Here is a 21918-nt window from a genome sequence, read left to right as displayed (position 1 = left end):
TTTGAGTCATGAGACAGGAAGGGAAGTAGATGCTCGCTGTGAGGAAGAAATGAGAAGTGAATCATGAGAATCGAGTGTGTTCATGTGTGTTTCTGCTCTGACACAGTGGTTTGCTCGGAAAGGGAAAAGTGTGGTCAAAGCGCTCCATGTAGCGACAGGAAATTGGGTTTTACCCAAATAAGGTCAGAAGGAAACATCCTTTCTGAACGCTCTTTTGTGCCGTTTCCCAGGTTCCTTCCTGCGTTACTAACAGCCATCCTGACCAATCATCTGGCCTGGGTGCCCACCGTTATGCCCAATGGGCAGCCGCCAATTAAGATCTTCCTGGAGAAGCACTCCTCACAGAGCGTAGACATGCTGGCAAAGACGCATCCCTACAACCCCCTCTGGGCACAGCTTGGTGAGACTGACACACACACACACACACACACACACACACTCCTGCACAGACATCCAAAGAGAGGGAGAATAACTTTATTCTGTCAAGGCTCTATATGTGAACTTCTATAAAGACAACTTGAATTAAGATCATCTTCCCCACATAAAGACATTTTTAAATTGTGTTGCCATATTTAATGTTTTATAAAATCACACAAACACTGGAATAAGTCAACAATTTTAAATTAAGGCTGCAATCATCCAGTTGTTTAACAGTTATAATAATATGTGGATCTTTAGATGTGTTTTAATAATTCATGTGAAAAATTCTTATTTTGTTTTGAAGCAGTTTTTGTTAAAGTTCGTTAAGTTTAAGCCGCAGAAAATTGATTTGGGTTTTCAAAACGTGACAATGCTGACACCTACTGCCAAACTGTAGAAACTGCAGCTTAGTCGATTTAATTTCTATCTATTAGAAAGAGCCCAAGTGGAGGCAAATACTTTTTTGCACATAACATCTGGAGTTATCCAGAATAAGGTTACACAATAAAGTAAGTTAAAAAAAAAGTAAATCAAGTTTATTTTTATAGCACATTTCAGCAGTAAGACAGTTCAAGGATTAAAAAAACCCATTGAGATTAAAAACCTGTTTTTCAAGGAAATCCTTTCTGACAAATGCAACACAGAAAAATAAATAGTTTAAAAAAGGTGTTTTATAACATAAAACAGAAAAATAAAAAGTCACAAAAACATGTAGTCACTGATTGGAAAACCAGAAACAAGCATCACGTTTTGACAAGTGACTTCATCAAAGCACATCAAATATGTTCATCAATGTTTCATTTATTATGTTTCAGAACATAATAAATGAATAAACTTCAGTTTTCTGGGGTTTATTCCAGATTCATGGAGCATAGAAGCTGAATGCTGCTTCTCTGTTTGGACCTGAGAGATCTGGAAGGTTGATCCAACAGCAGCAGATCTTTAGTCTTTAATTCAGTGATTTATAAACTACCAGCAGTTTAGAGTCTCTCAGTAAAGAACTGAAGAACCGGGTGGCGTAGAACCGGGTGGCGTAGAACCAGGTGGTGTCTCTACCCTCCTGGTTCTAGTCAGATCTCCAGCTGCAGCTTCTGGTCTCAGTCTGACCTGCTGCAGGAATCAAAGCCAGTAAATCCTGGATGAGTTTCTCTGGTCGGAGACTTTAGTCCTCTGGGCCTGAATGTCCTGCAGCTGCTGGAAGGTCCACTGAGGAACCAAAGGGTCAGGTCAGAGGTCAGCCTGATCTCTAGTTTCCAGCTGGAACAACTGGAGCTGTGCGTTGACTGTAGATCTATAACTCTAGATTGTTCCTCTTCACTCCATTTTGTTCAGTTAATCAACGTGGCTAAAGATAAACACCTGGATGAGTTTCTCTGGATCTTATTGGATCTTATCCTGGACAAGTTGGTTGACTGAATCTGTAACAAAGCATCCTTGATGCTATTTTGAAATGACCACCCTCTTATTTTGTAGGGGACCTATACGGGGCCATCGGGTCTCCGGTGCGGCTGTCGAGGACGGTGGTAGTCGGGCGCAGACAGGATCTGGTCCAGAGGCTCCTCTACGTTCTCACGTACTTCATCCGCTGCTCGGAGCTGCTGGAGACCCACATGCTGGACAGCGCTGAGGACGAGGCCATCGTCATGCCCGGCTCGCTTATCACCACTTCCCTTAGAAAAGGGGAGGTGGAGGAGTCGGACTACGTTCTGGTTACCGTCCACAAGCCCAGCGGGGACTACCTGTCCCAAGGAGCTCACAGCCAGCAGACGGAGGCCGAGGACAGCAGCTACCGCTCAGACAACAGCCTGCAGAGCAGCACGTACACCGACATGGAGGTGGAGCACAGCGACCCGCCCAAAGAGGAAGACGAGGAGGAAGAGTACGAGGAGGACAGCAATGTGAGCCAAGGGTCCAGGAGTAGTGTGCTTCAGTCGAGAACCATCGAGGCCACGATTTCCCAAATTAGAGCCGCGGAGGTCGCAGAGGCCGGAGAGCTGCAGAGGGAATTGTGCAACGTCCCGGTGGAAACGGTGCTGCGACTCGGCGCCGCCTCCCCCAGGAAGCAGGCCTCTGTCCTGGAGGCTCGCACCAAGGGAGACCTCAGACTTCCTGATTCAGCCTCACTCACAGAGCCTGCATCAAGTTTGTCTCTCTCTTCTGTCACTGCAGACTGTAGAAACACTGAAGCTGAGACAGAAGGAGTTCAGGGCAGCAAAATGCAGGGTATCTGGCCTTCAAGGGACACTTATGAGAAGAAGCCCCTTGATAAGACCACTGCTGTTCCAGTACCTGTATTACCTGGAAGTACTGTGACATTACCAATGGTCCTGCCTGAGGAAGAGGGGCCAGCAAACAAAGTGACTTTCCTTATCGGAGACTCCTTGTCTCCCGAGTCGGACACAGAGAGTCAGAGGCGGAAGATGAAGGCGGAAATCAAAAAACATAAGCAATACCTGCATTCGAAGACCATCGGCACCGGTGCAGCTGAGGACCAAACCAATCAGACCAAGGCAACTCCAGCTCTGCAGCGGGTGTCCAGCACCATCCCCCAGTGGAGCAGCAAATGCTCCGACTATTGCAGCGAGTATTTTGGTTCGGAGAACGAGGAGACGAGGTCGTTACACAACCAGGAGGCAACCATGGACAATATGCACAAACATTTACTGAATCCGTCTGGGATTCCTCCGCTTCATGAACTCAGTTTTCAAAATGCACTAAGTATTCGGAGTTTGGACACAACTTTGGGCTCCAGCAGGAAGCGGGACACTTCTTCTTCTTCTGCCTCTGTTCAGAGGAGGTGCAGGTGTAGTTCCACAGACTCGTCCGACGCCTGCTGCTGCAGAAGCTGTCCTGCAGAGCACGACAAAGATCCACCGCCGTGTGCCGCTCTCCATCAGGAGGGAAACGACGGCAACAGGGACCAAAAGTACCAGGCGGCCTCCGTCAACGACTGGGAGATACCGCGCAACGAGAGCTCGGACAGCGCGCTCGGAGACAGCGAGAGCGAAGAGACGGAGGACTGGCAGGAGGAAGTGCTGGTTCCCTTCCCGGGGTGAGTCCGACAAACTCCTTCTGTTTTCACTCCAATCAGCTCAAACAGAAGCGTAGATTTACATTTTTACTGTATATTTTGGTTTCTGCAGGGCAAAATTAGTGGAGAACTACTCCAAGCCGACCATTGCCAATTTCGGTCGGTCTCTTTTCGGAGGGTACTGCCCCGCCTACGTTCCAGACTTTGTTCTGCATGGCATCCCGAGCGACGAGAAGCTACGGCAAAGCCTCATGTCAGAGTTAAACCACACTGTTCAGGTAAACGTCAAAAAAAATATATTGTTTCCATAAATCTATGCAGATTTTTTTCCTGAAAAACTGCAACAATAAATTGTCTCAGAAGAACAAACCTTATTGTATTTGTTTAGCTAATTATTTTTATACATTTACTGGTTATTGTGACATTCTACGTGACTACATGGATGCAGTTGTTTAAAGAAATGCTGCAAATTAAGAATTAATTTTTCTTTCTTTAGTTAACTATTGAAGGATCTCGTTGTAGCCTTTTGATAAAATCCTGTCTGTCCTGTGCAGCATCCTGTGTTGGACGAGCCTATTGCCGAGGCCGTCTGCATTATCGCAGACACAGACAAGTGGACGGTCCAGGTGGCCAGCAGCCAGAGGAGAGTCACCGACGTTACCAAGCTGGGAAAAGAGGTTCTGGTGTCCAGCCTGGTTTCCAACATCCTGCAGTCCACCTACCAGCTCTACAAGCTCAACCTTTCGCCTAACTTTGTACGTCAGAACATTCAGGTTTCCTTTTATTAAATATTGTTCCTGTTTTCTAATTGCTGCGTTCCTCTTCCAGTGTATAATGCATCTTGAAGATCGCCTGCAGGAGATTTATTTCAAGAGTAAAATGCTTGCAGAGTATTTGAAGGGCCAGACGAGAGTCCATGTGAAAGAGCTGGGCATGGTGTTGGGGTAAGCACTGGTTTCCTGCTTCCCTCCACTGCAGTTCCCAAAAATTATACTCAAGTTACAACTACTTCAACATATTTTCACTCAAAGGTAAAACGTAGCAAGAAAGAGTATTTGGGAAAAAGTTTACTTATTGAGTAACTGATCAAATTATCAATCATTTCATGTTTAAAAACTGCACCCAAATTATAAAGTTTAAAATTTTGTATTTTAAGGACGAAATTGACAATAATTCGTTCCAATAAGAAAATAAAATGTTTACGAATCAGTTTTTCAATAAAAAACTTTAAAAACTACAGGTGTGTCTGCGTCTGGAAAACTTTTGGTGAAAACATGTTTGTTTTTCATTCAATGGATAGAAAATCCATAAATTTACTCAAGTAGGAGAAGAGATGCTGCATAACAAAATGAAGAAAGTATCCGTCCAAGAAATTACTCAAGAATAAAAAAGTATTTGGTAAAAAGACTTCTCAAGTACTGATCAAATTATCCTTTAATATTTAAAAATTACATCATCAGACTGAGCAAAAATATAAAGTTATGTGAAAATGTTGGTATTTTAAGGATGAAATGCATAAAAGTAGTAAAAAATTAAAATGAGGCAAAAGAAAAGCATAACAGCTGTCATGACTTATTATTCAGGTAATAATGACACTTTTAATGTAACTTTTAGTGCAACTTTGCATTAAAAGTGTCATTATTTACCGACTGGCTCTTCATTAGTCTCATATTTTGTCTCCTGTTTGCAGGATTGAGTCCAGCGATCTGCCCCTGCTGGCAGCGGTGGCCAGCACTCACTCCCCTTACGTCGCCCAGATCTTACTATGAGACTTCTTCTGGATTTGGGTGAACAGAACAGTCAGCTGGAGAAACTTCGGTCCTCAAACAGCCGTCCATGCCCGCTAACCCCATCCGCTCTGCTGCACGTCGTCACAAACCCGGGATGACGACGACGAAGTGTGGATGTTTGACCACTTGGTGGCGGCAGAGAGTTAAAATGGAGCAGGTGACTGGATGTTCATTTTAAAACTCTTAACTGTTTTGGAAGCAAAAGCCAAAGACTACAAATTTATCCAAGTGAAATCTAAATTTGAAGACACCTACGCCATGGTTTGAAATCATTTTTAATTACACAACTGCTTTCATTTCCTGTACAATCTTAAACGTGGCACTTTGAAGTTGAACTTAAAGCTAATTTTCCCTGGTTGCCATGTTTGTCTCATTTTCATGTTTTTGTTTACAAGTTCTTCATTTGAATGATTTTAATGGTTTTGCGACAAGAGATGCCCCCTCTGCCTTAAAATAACCCCACTTTTTTTTTCTTTTAGTCATATTCAAGTAATCAGTTTTTTATTATTATTATTATTACAAAGAAGTAAAACGTATATTTGAATTTGCTAAAAGTGCTTTGATGCTATTATCCAAGGTACATCACTACCTCAGATCTTATGGGCAGTGGCTGATTTACAGTTGCCCCACAGAAAACCATGAGGTAAACTTTATTATAAATTTTAATCAAAGGAATGTTGACTGTGTAGACTATATGCTGTGTTCTTTAAAATAAAAAGGGAAGGCTGAATAAATGTATTTTTGCATCTCAAAGTGACTGAGAAGGGGCCCTTTATACTGTGGAAAAGTGAAAACCTCCATTGTCTGTTTTCCAACCAAAATGCTGAAGTATTTTCTAACTTTTCTATATGTCACCTTTTATTTTTTATGTTTACTACTTTAGGACAGAAGGACTAGTGTATAATGAGTGTATATGGACTGGTTAACACTATTTTCAGTTTTACACAGAATAAGAAAAACTACAGCAGGATTTAGTGGCAGATTTGTACTAGTGTCACTTGCACCTCTGCTTGCACATAAGTAAAACCTGCTGCAGGAAAAACATAGAAGTTTCCTAATTTGCAACATTTTCTGTTCCTTTTGACTCTAAAAATGCAGAAATGGAAGGTTTTGCCATCATCCTGTGCTGCTTTTAAAATGGCTTCTTCTGCATCATGTCATAAATCAACTTAATACAAAACTTCTTATTGCCTTTTTTAGAGATAAAGCAGCTGTAATCCTGAATAGGACAGTGGTTCTCAGTTTGCTCATCCAAGTTGCACCCTGAATATAATCCAAGTCTTAATGGAGAAAGGGCACGAATGTTTCTTTTTGCTGTTGGTTAATAAATGCTTCTGTGTATTAAAGATGCTTCACTATATCAGCCGACCTTAAACAAGATGGCTATAGTAGATTTATATCTCTGCTTTTCCTCTTTGTACGCGAGTAAGTTATTTAGTTGCTCCTATGTGTAAAAGGTTGTGTAAACTGTACATTCTTGTTTTTGTTTTTTCATGTATTTGTACAGAATGTCTTTTATGAATTGTCACCTTCAATAATTTTTTTTCCCAATTTTCTGGGAATGTTGTGCAATAAAAATGCAGAGAATTTCAGATTCTGAAAGTCTTTTCTTTCACCAAGAAAGTTAATTTCATTTCTGGAACAACAGATAACTACATTTTTCAAACAGATTTTATTATATACATTTGTTTTAATATTGTTTTATTTATATTTTTATCAATCTGCCCACCACTTTGGTCAGTCTTTGACTTTTGATTCATCAGTCTATCATTTTCTCCTCATTATTTAAATTTTTGTCTTCTTCCATCAGTTTATCCATAAATCTGATTAGTCATGCATTCATTTCCTCCAATCATTTGTCATTTCATCCAATTTTTCCTTCCAGTCCAGTTTCCATACCATATTTTCCTTTCTGCTTATGTATGTGCTTTTATATTTTAAAAATTAACTAAAACTGGACTGCCAACTTTAAAAAAATTCAGCCTGGACACTTAAAAACATGAAACATGTGAGGGAGCCTAAAAGAAAAGAACTCTTGTTCTCCTGATAGGCGGCAGCTCAACCACATCTGGACCACACATTTTTACTTTTCCCCACCTTTAAATTCATCAGTGATCCTCAGCTCCACCCGACAGAAGGTAAAACGAACACAAATGCACTTATGCAATAAAAGAAGAAAGAAAGGGAGGAAAGTTCAAGGCTCAGAGTAACAGAAGAGCAGCTGTGGGTCAACTGTCTTCAGGCTTTGTGGTAAAATCTAGCTGTTATTCTACTAAACTTTAAAATAAATGTACAATTTCTTCATTATTTGTAGCTGTTAACTCTATTTTTGTAAGGCGTAGGACGGTCCTGTTTATAAAAGACTGTAATCAGTTTAATTTGATGTATTATGCTGAAAAGTAATGCTAAATTTATTAACGGTGGACATACTTTTATATAAAAATATTCATCAATATAACTGTGTTACACTTAATCTGTAATTTTGAAACCACAATTATAGTAGCAATCTGATTTTAAAACTTTTAATGTTTATTTTGTCTTTCCTTATAAAACACTTAACAGCAACATTGAGAGTTGCTTACAAGAAACATTTAGGTTTCCATATATTTATATTTATTTCAAAGTGGTTTTTAAAAACAAGAAAACAATAAGTAGGACAAGAGACAACATGTGCTTACATAACCAAGAACAAAATAATTAGCTTACCACTACTTTTGTATTTCAAACGGAGTCGGTATTGAACACTTATTTAATCTTAAATTTAATGAAATCACGTACCGGCTCAGTATTTAACTTAGGACATAAAATATTAAGTGATGTATTTTTTGTAGAAGTAGTGAACTGAGAATTGAAATTACAATAATAGATGGAAGTTATTTTAATCCTAGGCTAAATGTAATTCAGCCAAACTAACCAGGAATACGCTGAGAGTTTGCTGCCTTCTATGACATTCCACAAACTGTGTATTTTCCAGTTTTTGTGCTGACATCTGTGTTAGAAATGTAAGCTAGTTAGGGACAAGTTTTAAACACATTGTCGAGGGCTGTATTTATTTCCACTAACAAATGCATAATGGCAATAAAACCAGCTATGAAGTGTGGAATTTAACTGTAGGGTTTTATAAGATCCAAGATTTTAGAAGACGAAACTCAAATCGGGCTCTCAATGTTCTACAGTCACCCGGGTGTTTATTTTCCGACTACCGTGAACGCAGCACCACTAACAGATGTCGTCAACTCTTGGCTCTGCTGGAGGAGGGATCAAGAAAAAAAATAAAAAAAATCTGAACTCCTGGATATGACTGACGCTGGCTTCCGAAGTGGAGTTTACTTTTTTACCCAAAATGTGCCGAAAACGAGCGAACAGGTCACACTCACGTTAGTTCCTGTCACACTTTAATGGCGTTTACTAGTTTTCGTACGCGTGGGGACAGCGAGTTTGCTGAAAGTGAAGTTTTTTTTTCTTCTCTTCAGGAGAAGAAGGAGTTCCCGGTCGGTTCGTTTGGATTAAACTCCATCCACGCTAGGCTGGACGACCACGATATCCATGAGGATGTGATTTATTTTTTGTTCGGTTCGGCTAAGGAGCAGCCAGGAGGCAAGAAGTGATATCATAAAGGAGTAAAGAAATAAGACAAAACCTGAAGAAGGTTTGAACCGAAGTTATGAAAATGACCGGAGCCATGGAAACTTCTTTTAAACTGGCTTTAAAGAAGCCGCCCCCCTTCCGGACTGCAGAGGTAAATAAAACCATCCTATCTTCTGTTTTTTTTTTGGGGAAAAATTAGCAATTCCTTGCTAAAGTTAGTTAAAATGACATATATTATCCCCGCTTTAGAGGGGGAAACCCTTCCTTATTTCTGCTTTCTGTGGTTTCACTGAACCGAGTCAATAATGAGTTTCTTGTGGCTTAAATTACCCGTTTAATTAGAACTTATCACCAGAATCACATGCTAATAGGTGAGGGGACTACACACGGTACACTATGCAGAACCATGAGTCTGTAAAACAGAAAGCATGAAACGGTGCGTGTAGCTGTTTTCTGACACATTTTGAGTTGTTTATAGTTGAAATTCGGTGCAGAAATGGCAAAAGGAAAAAGGCTTGTGTCCAGAGAATAAGAAGGTCCGATCTAAATTAATTTTCTGTAAAACAATTCATCTTTGAAATTGTATCTTTTTTTTAAAAAAAAGTTCATATTAATTAATAAAGTTACTATTATTTATGTTGCCATAAAATTATTGACATTTCATCTATTTCAGTACCTCAGTATGCTAAGTAAAATACATGATTTAACTTTTTCAAGCCTTTTTTTTAGTTAATCATGATTATTTTCCACTTGTATTGAATGAAAGCTTGATATTTAATTTCAGGATATTTCACCATAACACTAAAAACTTTTTTAACACAGACATGTGGGCTCCATTAAAATATGTTTAGTACTTTCTTAAAGGTTGTTATTTTCAAACATAACACGATAAATTGTCTCTGAAGTTATTGCAATAAATGATAATATTGTTGTTTTGATACCATTTCAGGTAATATAATGTAATGACATAATGATGCAAGAACACATTCTCAAAGATCAATAATGTTTACATCTAAAACCGGGACTAGAAGATATTTCAAATATTCAAAATAAACAAACAAAACACCAACAAAAAAAAATTATAGTGTCTTTGTAAACAACATTTTCCTTCAAAAATGGCTTAGTTGAGATTAAACTTGTCACAATAATCAATAAATGAATTAATTGCATGATAAATTAAAACAAATTCAATAATTTACATTTCCATGATTTACCGTTTTTGTCTTTTCAATTTTTCTACCAAAAACTGGATGATTAAACAAAACTTCCTTGTAAACAAAAGGACAGTTTTGTTTACAGAGACTTCATAATTCATTTTATTTGGCGTTTCTGTTTATTTATTTTGGATATTTAAATGTCTTCCAGTTCCAGTGGTAAATGTTCATTAGAATTTATGCAATTAAACTATTTAAAAATGGTTCCAAAACAACAACATTATCATTTATCAAAATAATAAGCTTTGGGACATTTTATGGTCCAGGGAAAAGTATTGCTTGTTGTGGTATTTGTACAGATGAAGGACATATTCCATGTTTAAATTAGCAGAACTGACTTTTGTTCAGGACTGTTTTAGAGGATTTGGTTGTTTGGGAAAATCCGTCTTTATTACACGTCTGCCTTGTTGAAGCCCAATCTGACGTCACAGCTTCTCCTCTCAGGCTCTTGCATTACCCTCAGGATGTATTTTGTGTAAACCCTAAGCAAGGGTGACGCCAGTAAAATGTGCTCATTTCTTCGTTCCCATCCTCCTCTTCGTCGTCGTCCTCCTCCTCCTCCCTTTCATGAAGCTGGGGAAACACAGCTGGCCTGTCAGTTCTTTGGTTACGCTCCCTGCCCCAAAAATAGCTCCCGCTGTACTCCCATCCATGTTCAACTGCTGGCAGCCGTTTTGGGCGCGCACTTTTTCAGTCGACTACCAGAAGAAGAAAAAACGTTCAAAAGGAAAACCGTTTCTGAAAAGCTCTCCTTGTCTGATGTTTGTTTGTGGGTGTACGGGTCGGCGAAAGGCTCCTTCAGCACCTTTACAGAGAGGCTTTTGTGCAAATCATAACAGCCATGTTTTGTTCATAAATATGAGACACAGAGTTGAAGATTGTAGACCACAAATTAGAGTCTAGAGGGCCACATCTATGTGGCTCTAAATTACATCAATAAGTTCCTCCAGTTTTTCACAAATCCTCAAAATTCACACAAAATCAACAAATCTCCACATTTTTTCTGATTCTACTGCAATTTTTTTCTCAAAATTGGTCAAAAACATTGTGTTCAATTGGCTGCTGGCTCAGTGATCGATATGGCGAGTGATAAAAAGTCAGAGCAACTATTGGTGAAATTTGGCCAAAATGTCCAGATCTTTTGTAACAAAGTCATTCATTCCTAAAATAGCCACTTCACTCAGTGACAGCACCCACACTGAGGAGTGTTGTTATCAGATCAACCTGATTTCACTCAGTTTGGTGGATTTATTGATCAGATAAAGATTGACTGATCACCACTTTGCACCGGTAAAACTGGAACTGGAAATCCTCTACTAGTGGATTTCTTGCTGTTTGTTTGGTTCACTCTCGCAAAAAAACAAAAACAAAAAACATAAACATTTAACTTGGGTCTGCATAATGTAACATATTGCTATTACTGTATCTCTGTGTGCATTACTGATTGGGCAAATAACTGTGGGGAAAGCAACGTGCGTTACCTCTTAAAATAATGTTGGATGAAGTTTTACTGCATCCAAGAAAGTATTGATCACAGAGGGAAGTGAAGGCATTGTAGTGCAAAATGCACTCCAGGTCTATTTTATAATACAATATTAATGATTTGCATGATCTGTTTTCCTGGAAAAGTCCAGTATTGTTCTTATTTTCTCCTGTTTTTGTTTGTGAACTGACGTACCAACCGCTGTGCAGTTTGGTACGTCAGAGGATATTTGTAAAGAGCTTGAAGTAGAAGCTAAAAAATACTTTTTTCTAAAGTTTCTATGTGCATTATATCAACTTGACAGACTGTTATTTTATATTTTACTCAGATTTATCAAAATTTCTCTTCAGTAATTTTGTTATAATTGGCAGCTGACGAGTACAAAAAGACTAAGGTGTGTTATCATTAACTATGTTCTCTTGAAGCAAACTCTAAAATGTTTATGGACTCATAAAGTTCTGCTGGAGGTCAAGTGTGCAGGATGTGAACTGGTGGAAAACGACACGGAAAGCCAAACTGGAATGGACATGTTGACAAGCCTTACATTTTATTTGGCAGAAGATACTTGAGATGGATGGGATAAACGTAGAGCTACATCAGCTTTATGTTGACAGGAAGAAAATTGAAGCTCTGACAGAAAATATGAAACATGGAAGAGGGTTGGGTTTATTTTTGGGTTTCTTTGCTGCATTTGAAAGCATCCTGCAGGGAAACATAAAGCTGATTGTTGGAAAGCTCAACCAGACGGTCGTCGTCTTTCCTCCATCAGGATAATGACTCAGTTCAGATCCAGACTCTAGAATTATTGACTTTTTATGACCTGTTGAAACAATGCACAATTTAATAGTTCAAACACCAAATATATCTTAATATTCATGGGTAGTTAATATCTTCTTCCTCGGATCTTGAGCCCATCAGCGCCAATGAAAAGAAATGGTGCTCCAGGATTGGCTGTTTTGCAAATGGCATGTGTAACATTTTATTCTTATTTTAGATGTACATCAGTATACAGAATATTTAGAATGTCTTCCAGTTTTCCAGAATTTAAAATTTATTGATCTTTTATTATGTGTTCCTCCATTATTATGCAGTTACTATTATACTACCTGAAAAAATCTCAAATAATCAGTACTATCATTTGTACCAATAAGTTCCAGCAGAATTTGTTATTGTGACATTACTAGTTGTATTTCTTTGGGAAAAATTGGAAAGAAAACTGAAAATAGGCATAACTTAATTAAAATAAAGAGCATTTAAAATAATACTAGTCACGTCTTTGTTCCCGATTGGACCCAACTCAGAGCGGTTGGTTCTGCGCCATGTGGTGCTTTTGGAAACTTTGTGCTGCAGGAAGGTGAGTCTGTCTCCCGCGCAGATGTTGAGCTCGGCGGGAAACCTCAGCCTGCCCTCATTTAGTGCTTCGTCAACTTTTCCCCGTCTCACCCAGCCCTTCGCTCCCTGCCCACCGTCCCCGTTGCCGTCCAGACGGCGTGGTGGTAACGGACGACAAATCTTGCCGGGGTGATTTACGGCGGTTTTGGCTGCGCCCAGCTGAGATTGGACTTTATGGGAATTCCAGCCATCTTGAAGCCGCAGGCTCTCCAGGGAAAGTGCGAGTGAAGGAGAGAGAGAGACTCTTAAGTGGCGACTTGCTGCTTTCGGAGCCAGAAGAAGAAGCGGACCAGTGTGATTATCTGCAGCGGCCAAAAACCGCATGCTGGCTTATCAGCAAATAACGAGATGCTCAAAGATGTTAGAGGGCGATGTTTGTTTGTCTGGCCTGTTTTTAGGAAAAACACGCACACCTCTATGTGGAGAGGCGAAGAAAATACTAACAGGCCAATGAAAAACCCAATGGAGCGACTCCACTTTACAGTAAAAACCAACGACTCTTAATAAGTGTTTGAAAAATTTAGCTGGATGATAAATTATCCCAAAAGTTATTGTGATAAACACTTTCCTAAATATCAATAAACTAAATTCTAATGGACATGTAACCCTGGAACTGGAAGACATTTTAAATATCCAAAATAAATAAACGACAGACAAATCAGTGAATTATGAAGTCTCTAAAAAAATTACAGCTAGTTGAGACAAAAACAGACTGATGAGCAGTTTTTGGTAGAAAGAGAGAAAACATAAATAAATGATTCAAATGGAAATTATTGAGCTTGTTTTAATTTATCACCTGATTAATTTATATATTATCTTATTGTGACACAATAAGATGTTTTATCTTATTATAACAGGCCTGTTTGAGCATCACTTTGATTTTAAAGGAATAAACTAACCAAAATATTTAAATTTACATGTGGATTATAGTTTATATCTATATCAGTTTATATCACTCAAACCTTATAATGTGATAAAAGTGGCTTTTATTACTGCAACTGAAATCCACTAAAATAATTTAATTTTTCTAAGCTCGGCTGTTATTAAGCAACTTAACCTTTAGTTGGTCACATTAATTGTCTGGTTTGTCTGTTTTTCTTGTTACCAACTTGTAAAAATGATTAACTATAACAGCAGTTTAGTCATTAGTTTTCTTACACTTGATGAAACTTTTTAAATTATAACGTAGAAGATAAACTCAGATTTTAAAAGAAGACATAACTTTGTTTTAAATCTTCATAACTCTCAATTTCAGTTGCTATTTTTTAAAATTCACGTCTCAAGTTTAGATTTTCCAAAATACAGACACAAAAAGACTTCAGAGTTTTTATTAACATATGTTTATGTTAATAAAATATGTTTCTGGCATTTAAATACTTCAGACACGTACATTTTCTGTTGAAATATTAAACTGCAGCAACATGATTAGATAATTAAACATATAAATAGCAAAACCAGAACATTATTAGTGAAGAAACACGTTAACACCTGGTTATTCTTTCGGCATCGTTTTTGTCTTTATTTAATCTGTAAATAAGAATTATTAAATGAAGATGATATTAAATGAAGCTGCACCATTTCACCATTTAACCTGAAGGGAATTATTTCCTCCGGTTGGGTTCATACTAAAAACATTATCACATGTTTGATTTTGCATATTTGGAAAACAATAGTTGTTCATGTTGTTGATGCAATTTCTCACCAACATTTGTAAAAACCTGAAAACTTAGCAGAGTAGTGAGTAGTTTTTTTTTTTTTTTTCAGGTTTAGTGTAATTTACCCCAGTGCACAGCTTTGATCCTGTGTTAAACAGCAGTAAGACTCATTTCCTTTCCTTGGGTTGAGCTGAACTGTCCTTTCTGGTCTGAGGCATTTCTTCCAGTTGTTGACCTCTTGAGTCAGAGGAAGCGGCTCTAAAAGGCACCAAAATCCCGTTTCATTTGTGTTTCCAACTGAATTATGCAGACAAGAGGATCACATTTTATGTACAGCTCATTTTGTCGTCTGCTTTCTTTACATTTTACTTTGATTTATGCCTAACTGAGTTTAATGTGGCTCAGTGCATTTTCTGTAGAGAGTAGCAGGTGTACCTCTGCTGTGATTTATTAGCGACGAGAGCAACTGCCTCCCACTGGCAATTATGAAACTGGTATCTTCGTTTGTAGTTGTATTAGTCACGCAGGCTTTCCAGCTAATTTCCTTAAAACTTTGGTGGCTGCAGTGGCTTGTTGTTGTTGACTTTGTGGTTAACGTCACTGCTGCTCTTTTAGCAGAAGAGCTGAACCTGCCGGTGTTTGTGGTGGTAAACCTGGAGGCATACAGAAAGCTGTTGCTGCTAACTAATAAGATAATCTGTCAACCAGGAAGTTGTTTGTCCATCAGAAGTGGTGCATTTCCAGTACTTGGTGTTACCTAAAGCTGCCAGTAATTAGGCTATAAAAGTAATTTATTTTTGATTTAAAAAAGGAAAGTCTTCCTTTTAAAATGTAAGCAAACATGCATGTTCAAGCACAGTCAAGAAAAAACCAGTTAGTAGACCAGAAACACCAGACTCAGCCCCCCAGGCTGCTCTCCTGAACTTGTTTTAGGTTACAGTTCACTCTACATTTAGGGCAGTTAGTGACACACAAACTAATCTTTCACTATTAAAAAAGGCTCAATAATGGTGCAGATAGAGGAGAGCAATGCATTAGAAGTCTGGAAAAGTCTTAAAATATGTTTTAAATTCTGGATACATTTGGGAAAAGATAGACATCACAGAAAACATTTTAAATATTCCTTGTTCCATTGTTTAAGTTATAATCCTTACTACCTTTACTCACAAGTCTTGAAGTCAAAGTCCCCCATTTGTGGGCTTTGAAAATGAGAAAACATTGTTTCATTTCCAAACACTAATACTCATTTTCAGTTTTCTTACTTTTCTTACAGAATCTCTTTTCTATAGTATAAAAAATTAACCTGTAACAATAATAGCTAAATTTTTAAGGTAACCGGGACAAAAAGATAGTAAATTATATTCAGTTTAATAATGAAGCAGTTGGCTCACAAAGACACTTATAGAAAGTGTCTATTTTATCCAGTTTTTAGTTCATGTATTCATCTACTGTTAATTTAATGGATGAACTCTCACTTTGTCCAGCCTTTTATAGCTTTTGTGTCCATGTTGGCGATGGGATTTGGCTCCTTCATCATACATAAAACACAGCTATGTGACAGCTATGCACAAGAACATTGATCCGCCAAAAAACGATAAAAACCCAGACATTATCATCAACCAATAAAATCTCCCTAGAATAAACTTAAAAACTGGATTATCCTGCTAGTACTTGGCGCTTAGCAACAACTCACAGGCGCAACATAATCAATCACCTGGCTGGAACACATATAATAAAACCTTATTTAAGGAAGCTTCGAGGCAGATAATCGAGGTACTCGAATCGTTACAGTTCAAACATCAAAACTTCAGCCGCCGCATCGTTGATCTTTGTCCTGTTTTCTGACATTCATGAAATTAAGTTTGTGATTGTTGCTGCATGATTGCTGCTCACTCGCAGCATGTGAGAGCGTTGTGGTTGACGGTTTGAGAGATGTAAGTTAGTTTCCCATGTGGTGGTGTTATTATTGGCAGTGTGAAGGTTGTTCCCAACAGCTGTTCAAGTGACGATACAGACGAATTACCCAACGGTGGCTTTTCATAAAAATAGACAATCTTAAGGTTTGGAGGAGCAACAAATGTAGGATGTTTTATATGAAAGTAAAAAGTTTGTTTTTAGTTTATCACCTGGTTGGAGCCCCAGTGGTTTCAACATATGTTGATGTGAAACTGAACTGGTGACACATCCTGTCACAGTGGCATACTGTTAACCTCATGACATTGCTGGGAACAGACAAAAACATCGACTATGGTTCATGTTGTGGGGGAAGTAATCAGCTTCATCTCCGCAAAGGGATAGAAAAAGTCCAAAGACACAAAATAGAAATGATGCATCATACAAGAGAGACGTGTAACTATTGGTGCACAAAACCAGATCAGAAGCTGAAAAAAGATTGTGCGGTAGAGATGAATGGTTTCATAATGAAGCAAGCTGTCGTAAAAATCCTTCCACCCAATAAAGCAAATGGTTGCTGCACGGGAAAATGAGTCGGCAACAAGTTGCTGCTTTTCCAGGGCTGATTCAGAGCAACACAGATGACGTGCTTGAAAACTCGAAGGTTGAGACCACGAGGGTGTGTTTTTACAGAAACCTGTGGTAATATGTAACCTGACCCTGGAAGTGTAGTTGGAGTAAGACGTCATATTTCCTGATGAATTTGTGTTGCAGTAAAATCACGATATTATGCATACCCCCACTTACCCACACAAACAATCCAATTAGTTGAAGATCATAAAAACGCAGGTTAATATTCAGTCTTTCTGTCGTCGTTTTTTTATCCATAAGGTTGATGGAAATTGCAAAATTTGAAAGAGTTTCCTCAATTTTGCAAAAGAAAAAAAAATTTAAGGCTTGTTTGTGGTAGTTTTTGACTTTTCAGAAAAAATTGAATGTGCAGATTGTCAGACGGAAACATAATGAGTTCTGACGTAGCAAACTTTACCATCCACCGATGAACTCTCTCTGTTTCTCTGAGATGTGTGGTCCATGCTAGTTTGAAAAGTAATTACACTTCATGATTTAACATCACACATTTGGCTTATTTGTGGACTAGTTTATGGTTCAAGGCGATAGTCAGTTACTTATGGGTAGGATCTGAACTTGGTATCATAAAATCAAAACCTTGACTTGAGCAGCATGCGTGACAGCAGTTAAAAAAATGAGCAAATAATTAACCAGACCGAAGCCATGATGTCCTTCCTTCAACTTCTGTGGCTTAGGCCCAACAAAAGTCGGAGTAGTATGGACAGAAACTGATTTCCAGTTTTCTTCAAAGTCTATTGATTAAAGAAAAGTCAATTGTTCAAAACTATAAACGGTTTTAAACACTTCTTAACTCATTTGTGTGAACTTGGGTGTAATTCAAATCCATCAAACATTGATCATAAAAGAAAACATTTATGAATCCATCAAAAAGTGAATTAATTACAAGTTTATTTACGCAGCAAAGCATATTTTCTTACCCTGTATTTCACCTGTTGGCCATGAATAAGAGGAAATTGCCCAACAGATTGGTTCTTCATTGGTCAATGTACTTTACAGTGGAGTCAGAAAAATGAGTCATTTTAAGGGGAATAGCAGCCAGACGAGCATCTGGTTCTGCGTTTGATTATTTTCATACACACAGCATGAGTGTTTTTAATTTTAGCTCTTGTGTACAGTTGCTGCCAACATGCGCTGCAGATGTTAATAAAAAGCACATCTGTATGTTGTGCCAGCACATTTCTCAGTGTCTGAGCCAAAGCAGCAGATAGCTACAAACATCATCAGGTTGAGGCTTATTCTCTAAAGCATGATGTAAATGTAGCGCAACTGAACGCACCCACGCTGAAAACATGCACAGATACGCCAGAAAAAACATCAACAAAGAAAAGCGTGTCGAAAACTGGGAGCAAAAGACATCAGAGTCTGAAATTAATGGGAACAATAAAGTGTGTGTGTAAGAGGGAAAGCCTGTGAAGGTAGTGTGTTTGTGTTTGACTCAAGGAGTAAATGTAGCCTTCTCCTGACCCGGCACTCTGAAAGCTTCACTCTGTGATCCAATAAAGATCCTTCCTGTCTCGAGGAACGGGGCTGGAGAGGCTGAAGGACTGGGGAGGATTGGGGAGTTTGTTCTTGGTCATTTCTGCTAAATCAGAAGATGGCTGCTGGAAAAGACAAGTGATTTGTCACTTGTGCAGGAGGCTCCACTTGTACTTTTCAAAGATGTACGGTTGTGTAATTGACAGGTTAACTTTCTAGAATCTGATACAAACATAAGCGCTTCCAGCTGAACCTGCAGTCATATTTGGTTCCATAAAGCATACACGCCTGGCCAATTCAAATTTTTTTTCTTAATCAGGTTTAATTTTCCTTCTGTCATCACAAATATCCTCTACTTCATACTGATCCATCAGGTAAAATCCCACTGAAACAGACGGTTGCAATGTGAAAAAGATCAATGTCAATTTTTGCAAGATTTCTGCAACGTCATGAACATGATAAGTACAAGGTGAAGTTCAGACCTCCTGTTGAAACCTGTTTTCTAGTCCCTCATTTACAGCTGAGCTTTGTTTCCGCTGGGCTTTGTTGAAGGTAAACACATGAGCCTTTCCTGTGGGTACAGCGGACCGGCCAGGCTTCCCGGCTGCACGCATATTTGCCCTGTGCATGGATCTGCAGCTGGTGTTGTATGTCACTCCTGCTGTGCGTGCGTGCGTTTGTGCGTGCGTGTGTGTTTTATTATGAGGTGGAAACTGCATTCCTGTCATGGCAGCAGGTGAGGACAGGCAGATGATATTAGCTCTGACCTGTTTGCTTCAACAGGAATAAGGATGAGGGCTGCTGAGAAATGTTTGGATTATTTTTATTGCAAACTAACTGGTGTCAATAAGTTTGTGCCAAACAAATCCTTTTTTCTGCAAAGGCCCTAATCCACCCTCGTTTGCTCTATTAAAAGAAAGACATCTAGTTTTGGATTGTTTTTTGGCTTGACTAAAGAAATGTATTTTCAGAAATAAGAACAGGATTTGGGTAAATTATTTTCAAAACGCTTGCTGTGTTTAGCCAAATTTAATAAAGAATAAAAGATGATTTGGGTTTCTGTATAAAGTTGGTTTTACTTTTTGTTAAAACTTGGATGTACTTTACATTTTCCTTTGTTGGAAAATTATGCTGGTAATAATTTTACCCAGATGGAGACCCAAAGTCTCCAGACCCAAAGTCTCCATCTGCATCTGCAGGCCAAATTTGTAGTCCAGTCCAAGGGCCACAAATGGCTCCTGAACCGCACTTTGGACACCTCTGGCTTAAAGCTTTTGTTACAAGGGATGACCATTTTCAGCAGTTAGTGGTGTGAACATACAAAAATGCAGACAAATCAACAAAAGCAGATAAAAACGAAGTTGCTGTATCAACTCCCAGAGATTCAGCGTTTAAAATGTTTTCATATTTTGGATGCAGATAGTTTTCACTGAGCAAAAAACGCAGGAAGTTGTTAGAGGAGTTAAACTTATGAATGACTTCACTGTCAAGTCTTTTGATCCACTCTCTTAGCTCCTGGTTTTGCTTCGAGGGACTGGTTTGGTTAGATTTAGCGTAGGTAGTTGTGTGTATGAACCGGTCGCTGCCGTGTTCCTATCCAGACGGTTTTATGAGCTTGTTTGCATAACGTGTCTGGAATGTGTGTCAGAAAAGGGAAACAGCAGATCCTTCCAGCCAAGTGTTTGTGTTTGAATATGTTGCAGAGATTTTGTTTGGATAGTGTCGAGGCCTGTTTTCCATGCTGGTATTCTTTATGACAGAGTTTGAAAACAAATCTGGTATCTTGAATCTGTTAGCAGCTCATATATTGAATATTTTGGATATACTTTCCTGATAAGAAAACCACATGACCTCCATATTTAAAGACCTAATAAAGTGATCTTTATTGCTCCAGTCCCCTGGCTTTTCAAAGACTTTCAACACAATCTGGCTCAGATGTCTCAGATGTTGTTTATTTACTGGACATGCTGCTTTTGTCTGCTGGTCACATAATCCCGGTTTTCCATAATCCGCTTTCTGTAACTTGGTATTAAGCAGTGATTGTAGTGTTTTTGTTTTAACCTGACAAAAAATCAGGTAATTAAACCACTGTATTCACATCCAAAGCAAATGAAAGAGGCAGTTTACATGAGGCAGTGCTTCCTTTTCACTGACAGATTTGGGTTTTTTGTTGTTGTTTTTCGCCTTCTGGTTTTCTTGCCAATGAAATAAATCTGGCTCTCCGTGTGTGGCGCTTTCAGTGGAGCACGGGCCACATATTGGTTGAGCTTTTCTTTCCAGTAAATCCCTCTGAAACTGGACCGTAGTCAACAACAAGAGCATTCCTTCCAGTAGCCAGGCAGCACCGATTCACAGAGGGACAGAACCGGTGAAAACGAGCTCCTTCAAGTCAGCTTGTTTACTTCTGGAAGACTGAAATATCAGGAATATCTCCCAGTCGTCTAAGTGTCTGTCTGTCTGTCGTGTTTGTTAAAATGGATTGAGTAAATGTTCATTCAAACTGAATGTGATTCAGTCTGGATTCAAAGTTCTTCTTTTTTCCTGCTGCCTTTAATCTTCTTCATGGACTTTTTGGAAACAGTCTTGTAGCTGTTGGCAAACGGTTTCGGTAGAAGGCTTTTGAAAAGAAAGGCCTTTTACCTGCTGCACACCTGCTGCACACCTGCTGCACATCTGCTGCACATCTGCTGCACATCTGCTGCACACCTGCTGCACACCTGCTGCACACCTGCTGCACACCTGCTGCACACCTGCTGCACATCTCTTCAGCTCTACAGGCCTGGAAAAGCCACAGTGTCGTTTCGTTCACTTTACTTACTATTATTACCGATATTTGTAACTTTTGTTTTTACTCTCATCCACAGTGTAAAAACTCTGATCCAAATTTGTCTTCAATTAAAACAAAAACTACAAATAATCTATCAAACATGAACAGTTTGTAGAGCTCCCCGTCTTCTGAGGACAGGAAGATTATTTCCCGCCCACCTGCCTCAGAGAGCATCGACTCTCTCATTACGTCCGTCTGACTCTGACTGGATGCCAGCTGTTCCCATTCAGCACGGTTCGCTCTGGACGCTGACAGGAGCGGCGTTGTGGGAGGCCTCTTGTTCAGCAGATCCCATTGTGGAAACACTGAGTCACTGTCCACAGCAGAACCCAAACCGCACGCCGCTGACGACCTCTGCTCTCATCTAACAGCGCTGATCTCAGAACGATGCTTCATTTAGTCACACATTCACAGCCAATTAACTTTCTATGACAGGGCTTTTATTTTTGGGATTACAGCTACAGGTCTGTAGCGATAAACTGGCCCAGAAATTATTGT

General features: G+C 39.0%; 2 protein-coding genes across 6 annotated transcripts in view; both read left to right on the top strand.

Annotated features, from left to right (window-relative positions):
- The window catches only part of fnip1 (folliculin interacting protein 1), a 36419-nt gene extending 29586 nt beyond the window's left edge, over positions 1–6833 (top strand). For all 4 annotated transcript variants that reach the window (XM_015037484.1, XM_015037482.1, XM_015037485.1 and 1 more), the window contains 6 exons: positions 231–400; positions 1894–3472; positions 3564–3729; positions 4006–4206; positions 4280–4395; positions 5142–6833. In XM_015037484.1, the coding sequence (XP_014892970.1) occupies positions 231–400; positions 1894–3472; positions 3564–3729; positions 4006–4206; positions 4280–4395; positions 5142–5220 (2311 nt within the window). In that variant the 3' untranslated portion in view covers positions 5221–6833. The remainder of the gene's footprint in view (positions 1–230; positions 401–1893; positions 3473–3563; positions 3730–4005; positions 4207–4279; positions 4396–5141) is intronic.
- A 1655-nt stretch (positions 6834–8488) lies between these two features.
- The window catches only part of rapgef6 (Rap guanine nucleotide exchange factor (GEF) 6), a 152921-nt gene continuing 139491 nt past the window's right edge, over positions 8489–21918 (top strand). Inside the window, exons 1-2 of one of the 2 annotated variants that reach the window (XM_015037469.1) lie at positions 8489–8607; positions 8715–8980. In XM_015037469.1, coding sequence (XP_014892955.1) covers positions 8906–8980 — 75 coding nt within the window. In that variant the 5' untranslated portion in view covers positions 8489–8607; positions 8715–8905. Of the gene's footprint in view, positions 8619–8714; positions 8981–21918 lie in introns of both variants that reach the window. The other variant, XM_015037470.1, reaches the window with a different exon arrangement.

This window comes from Poecilia latipinna, unplaced genomic scaffold (assembly GCF_001443285.1).
Source record: "Poecilia latipinna isolate Pla-1442-1.1 unplaced genomic scaffold, P_latipinna-1.0 Scaffold407, whole genome shotgun sequence".
In the NCBI taxonomy this organism is placed as follows: domain Eukaryota; kingdom Metazoa; phylum Chordata; class Actinopteri; order Cyprinodontiformes; family Poeciliidae; genus Poecilia; species Poecilia latipinna.
The sequence above is the reverse complement of the archived record's forward strand: the minus strand, read 5'-3'. Positions and strand labels throughout refer to the sequence as shown.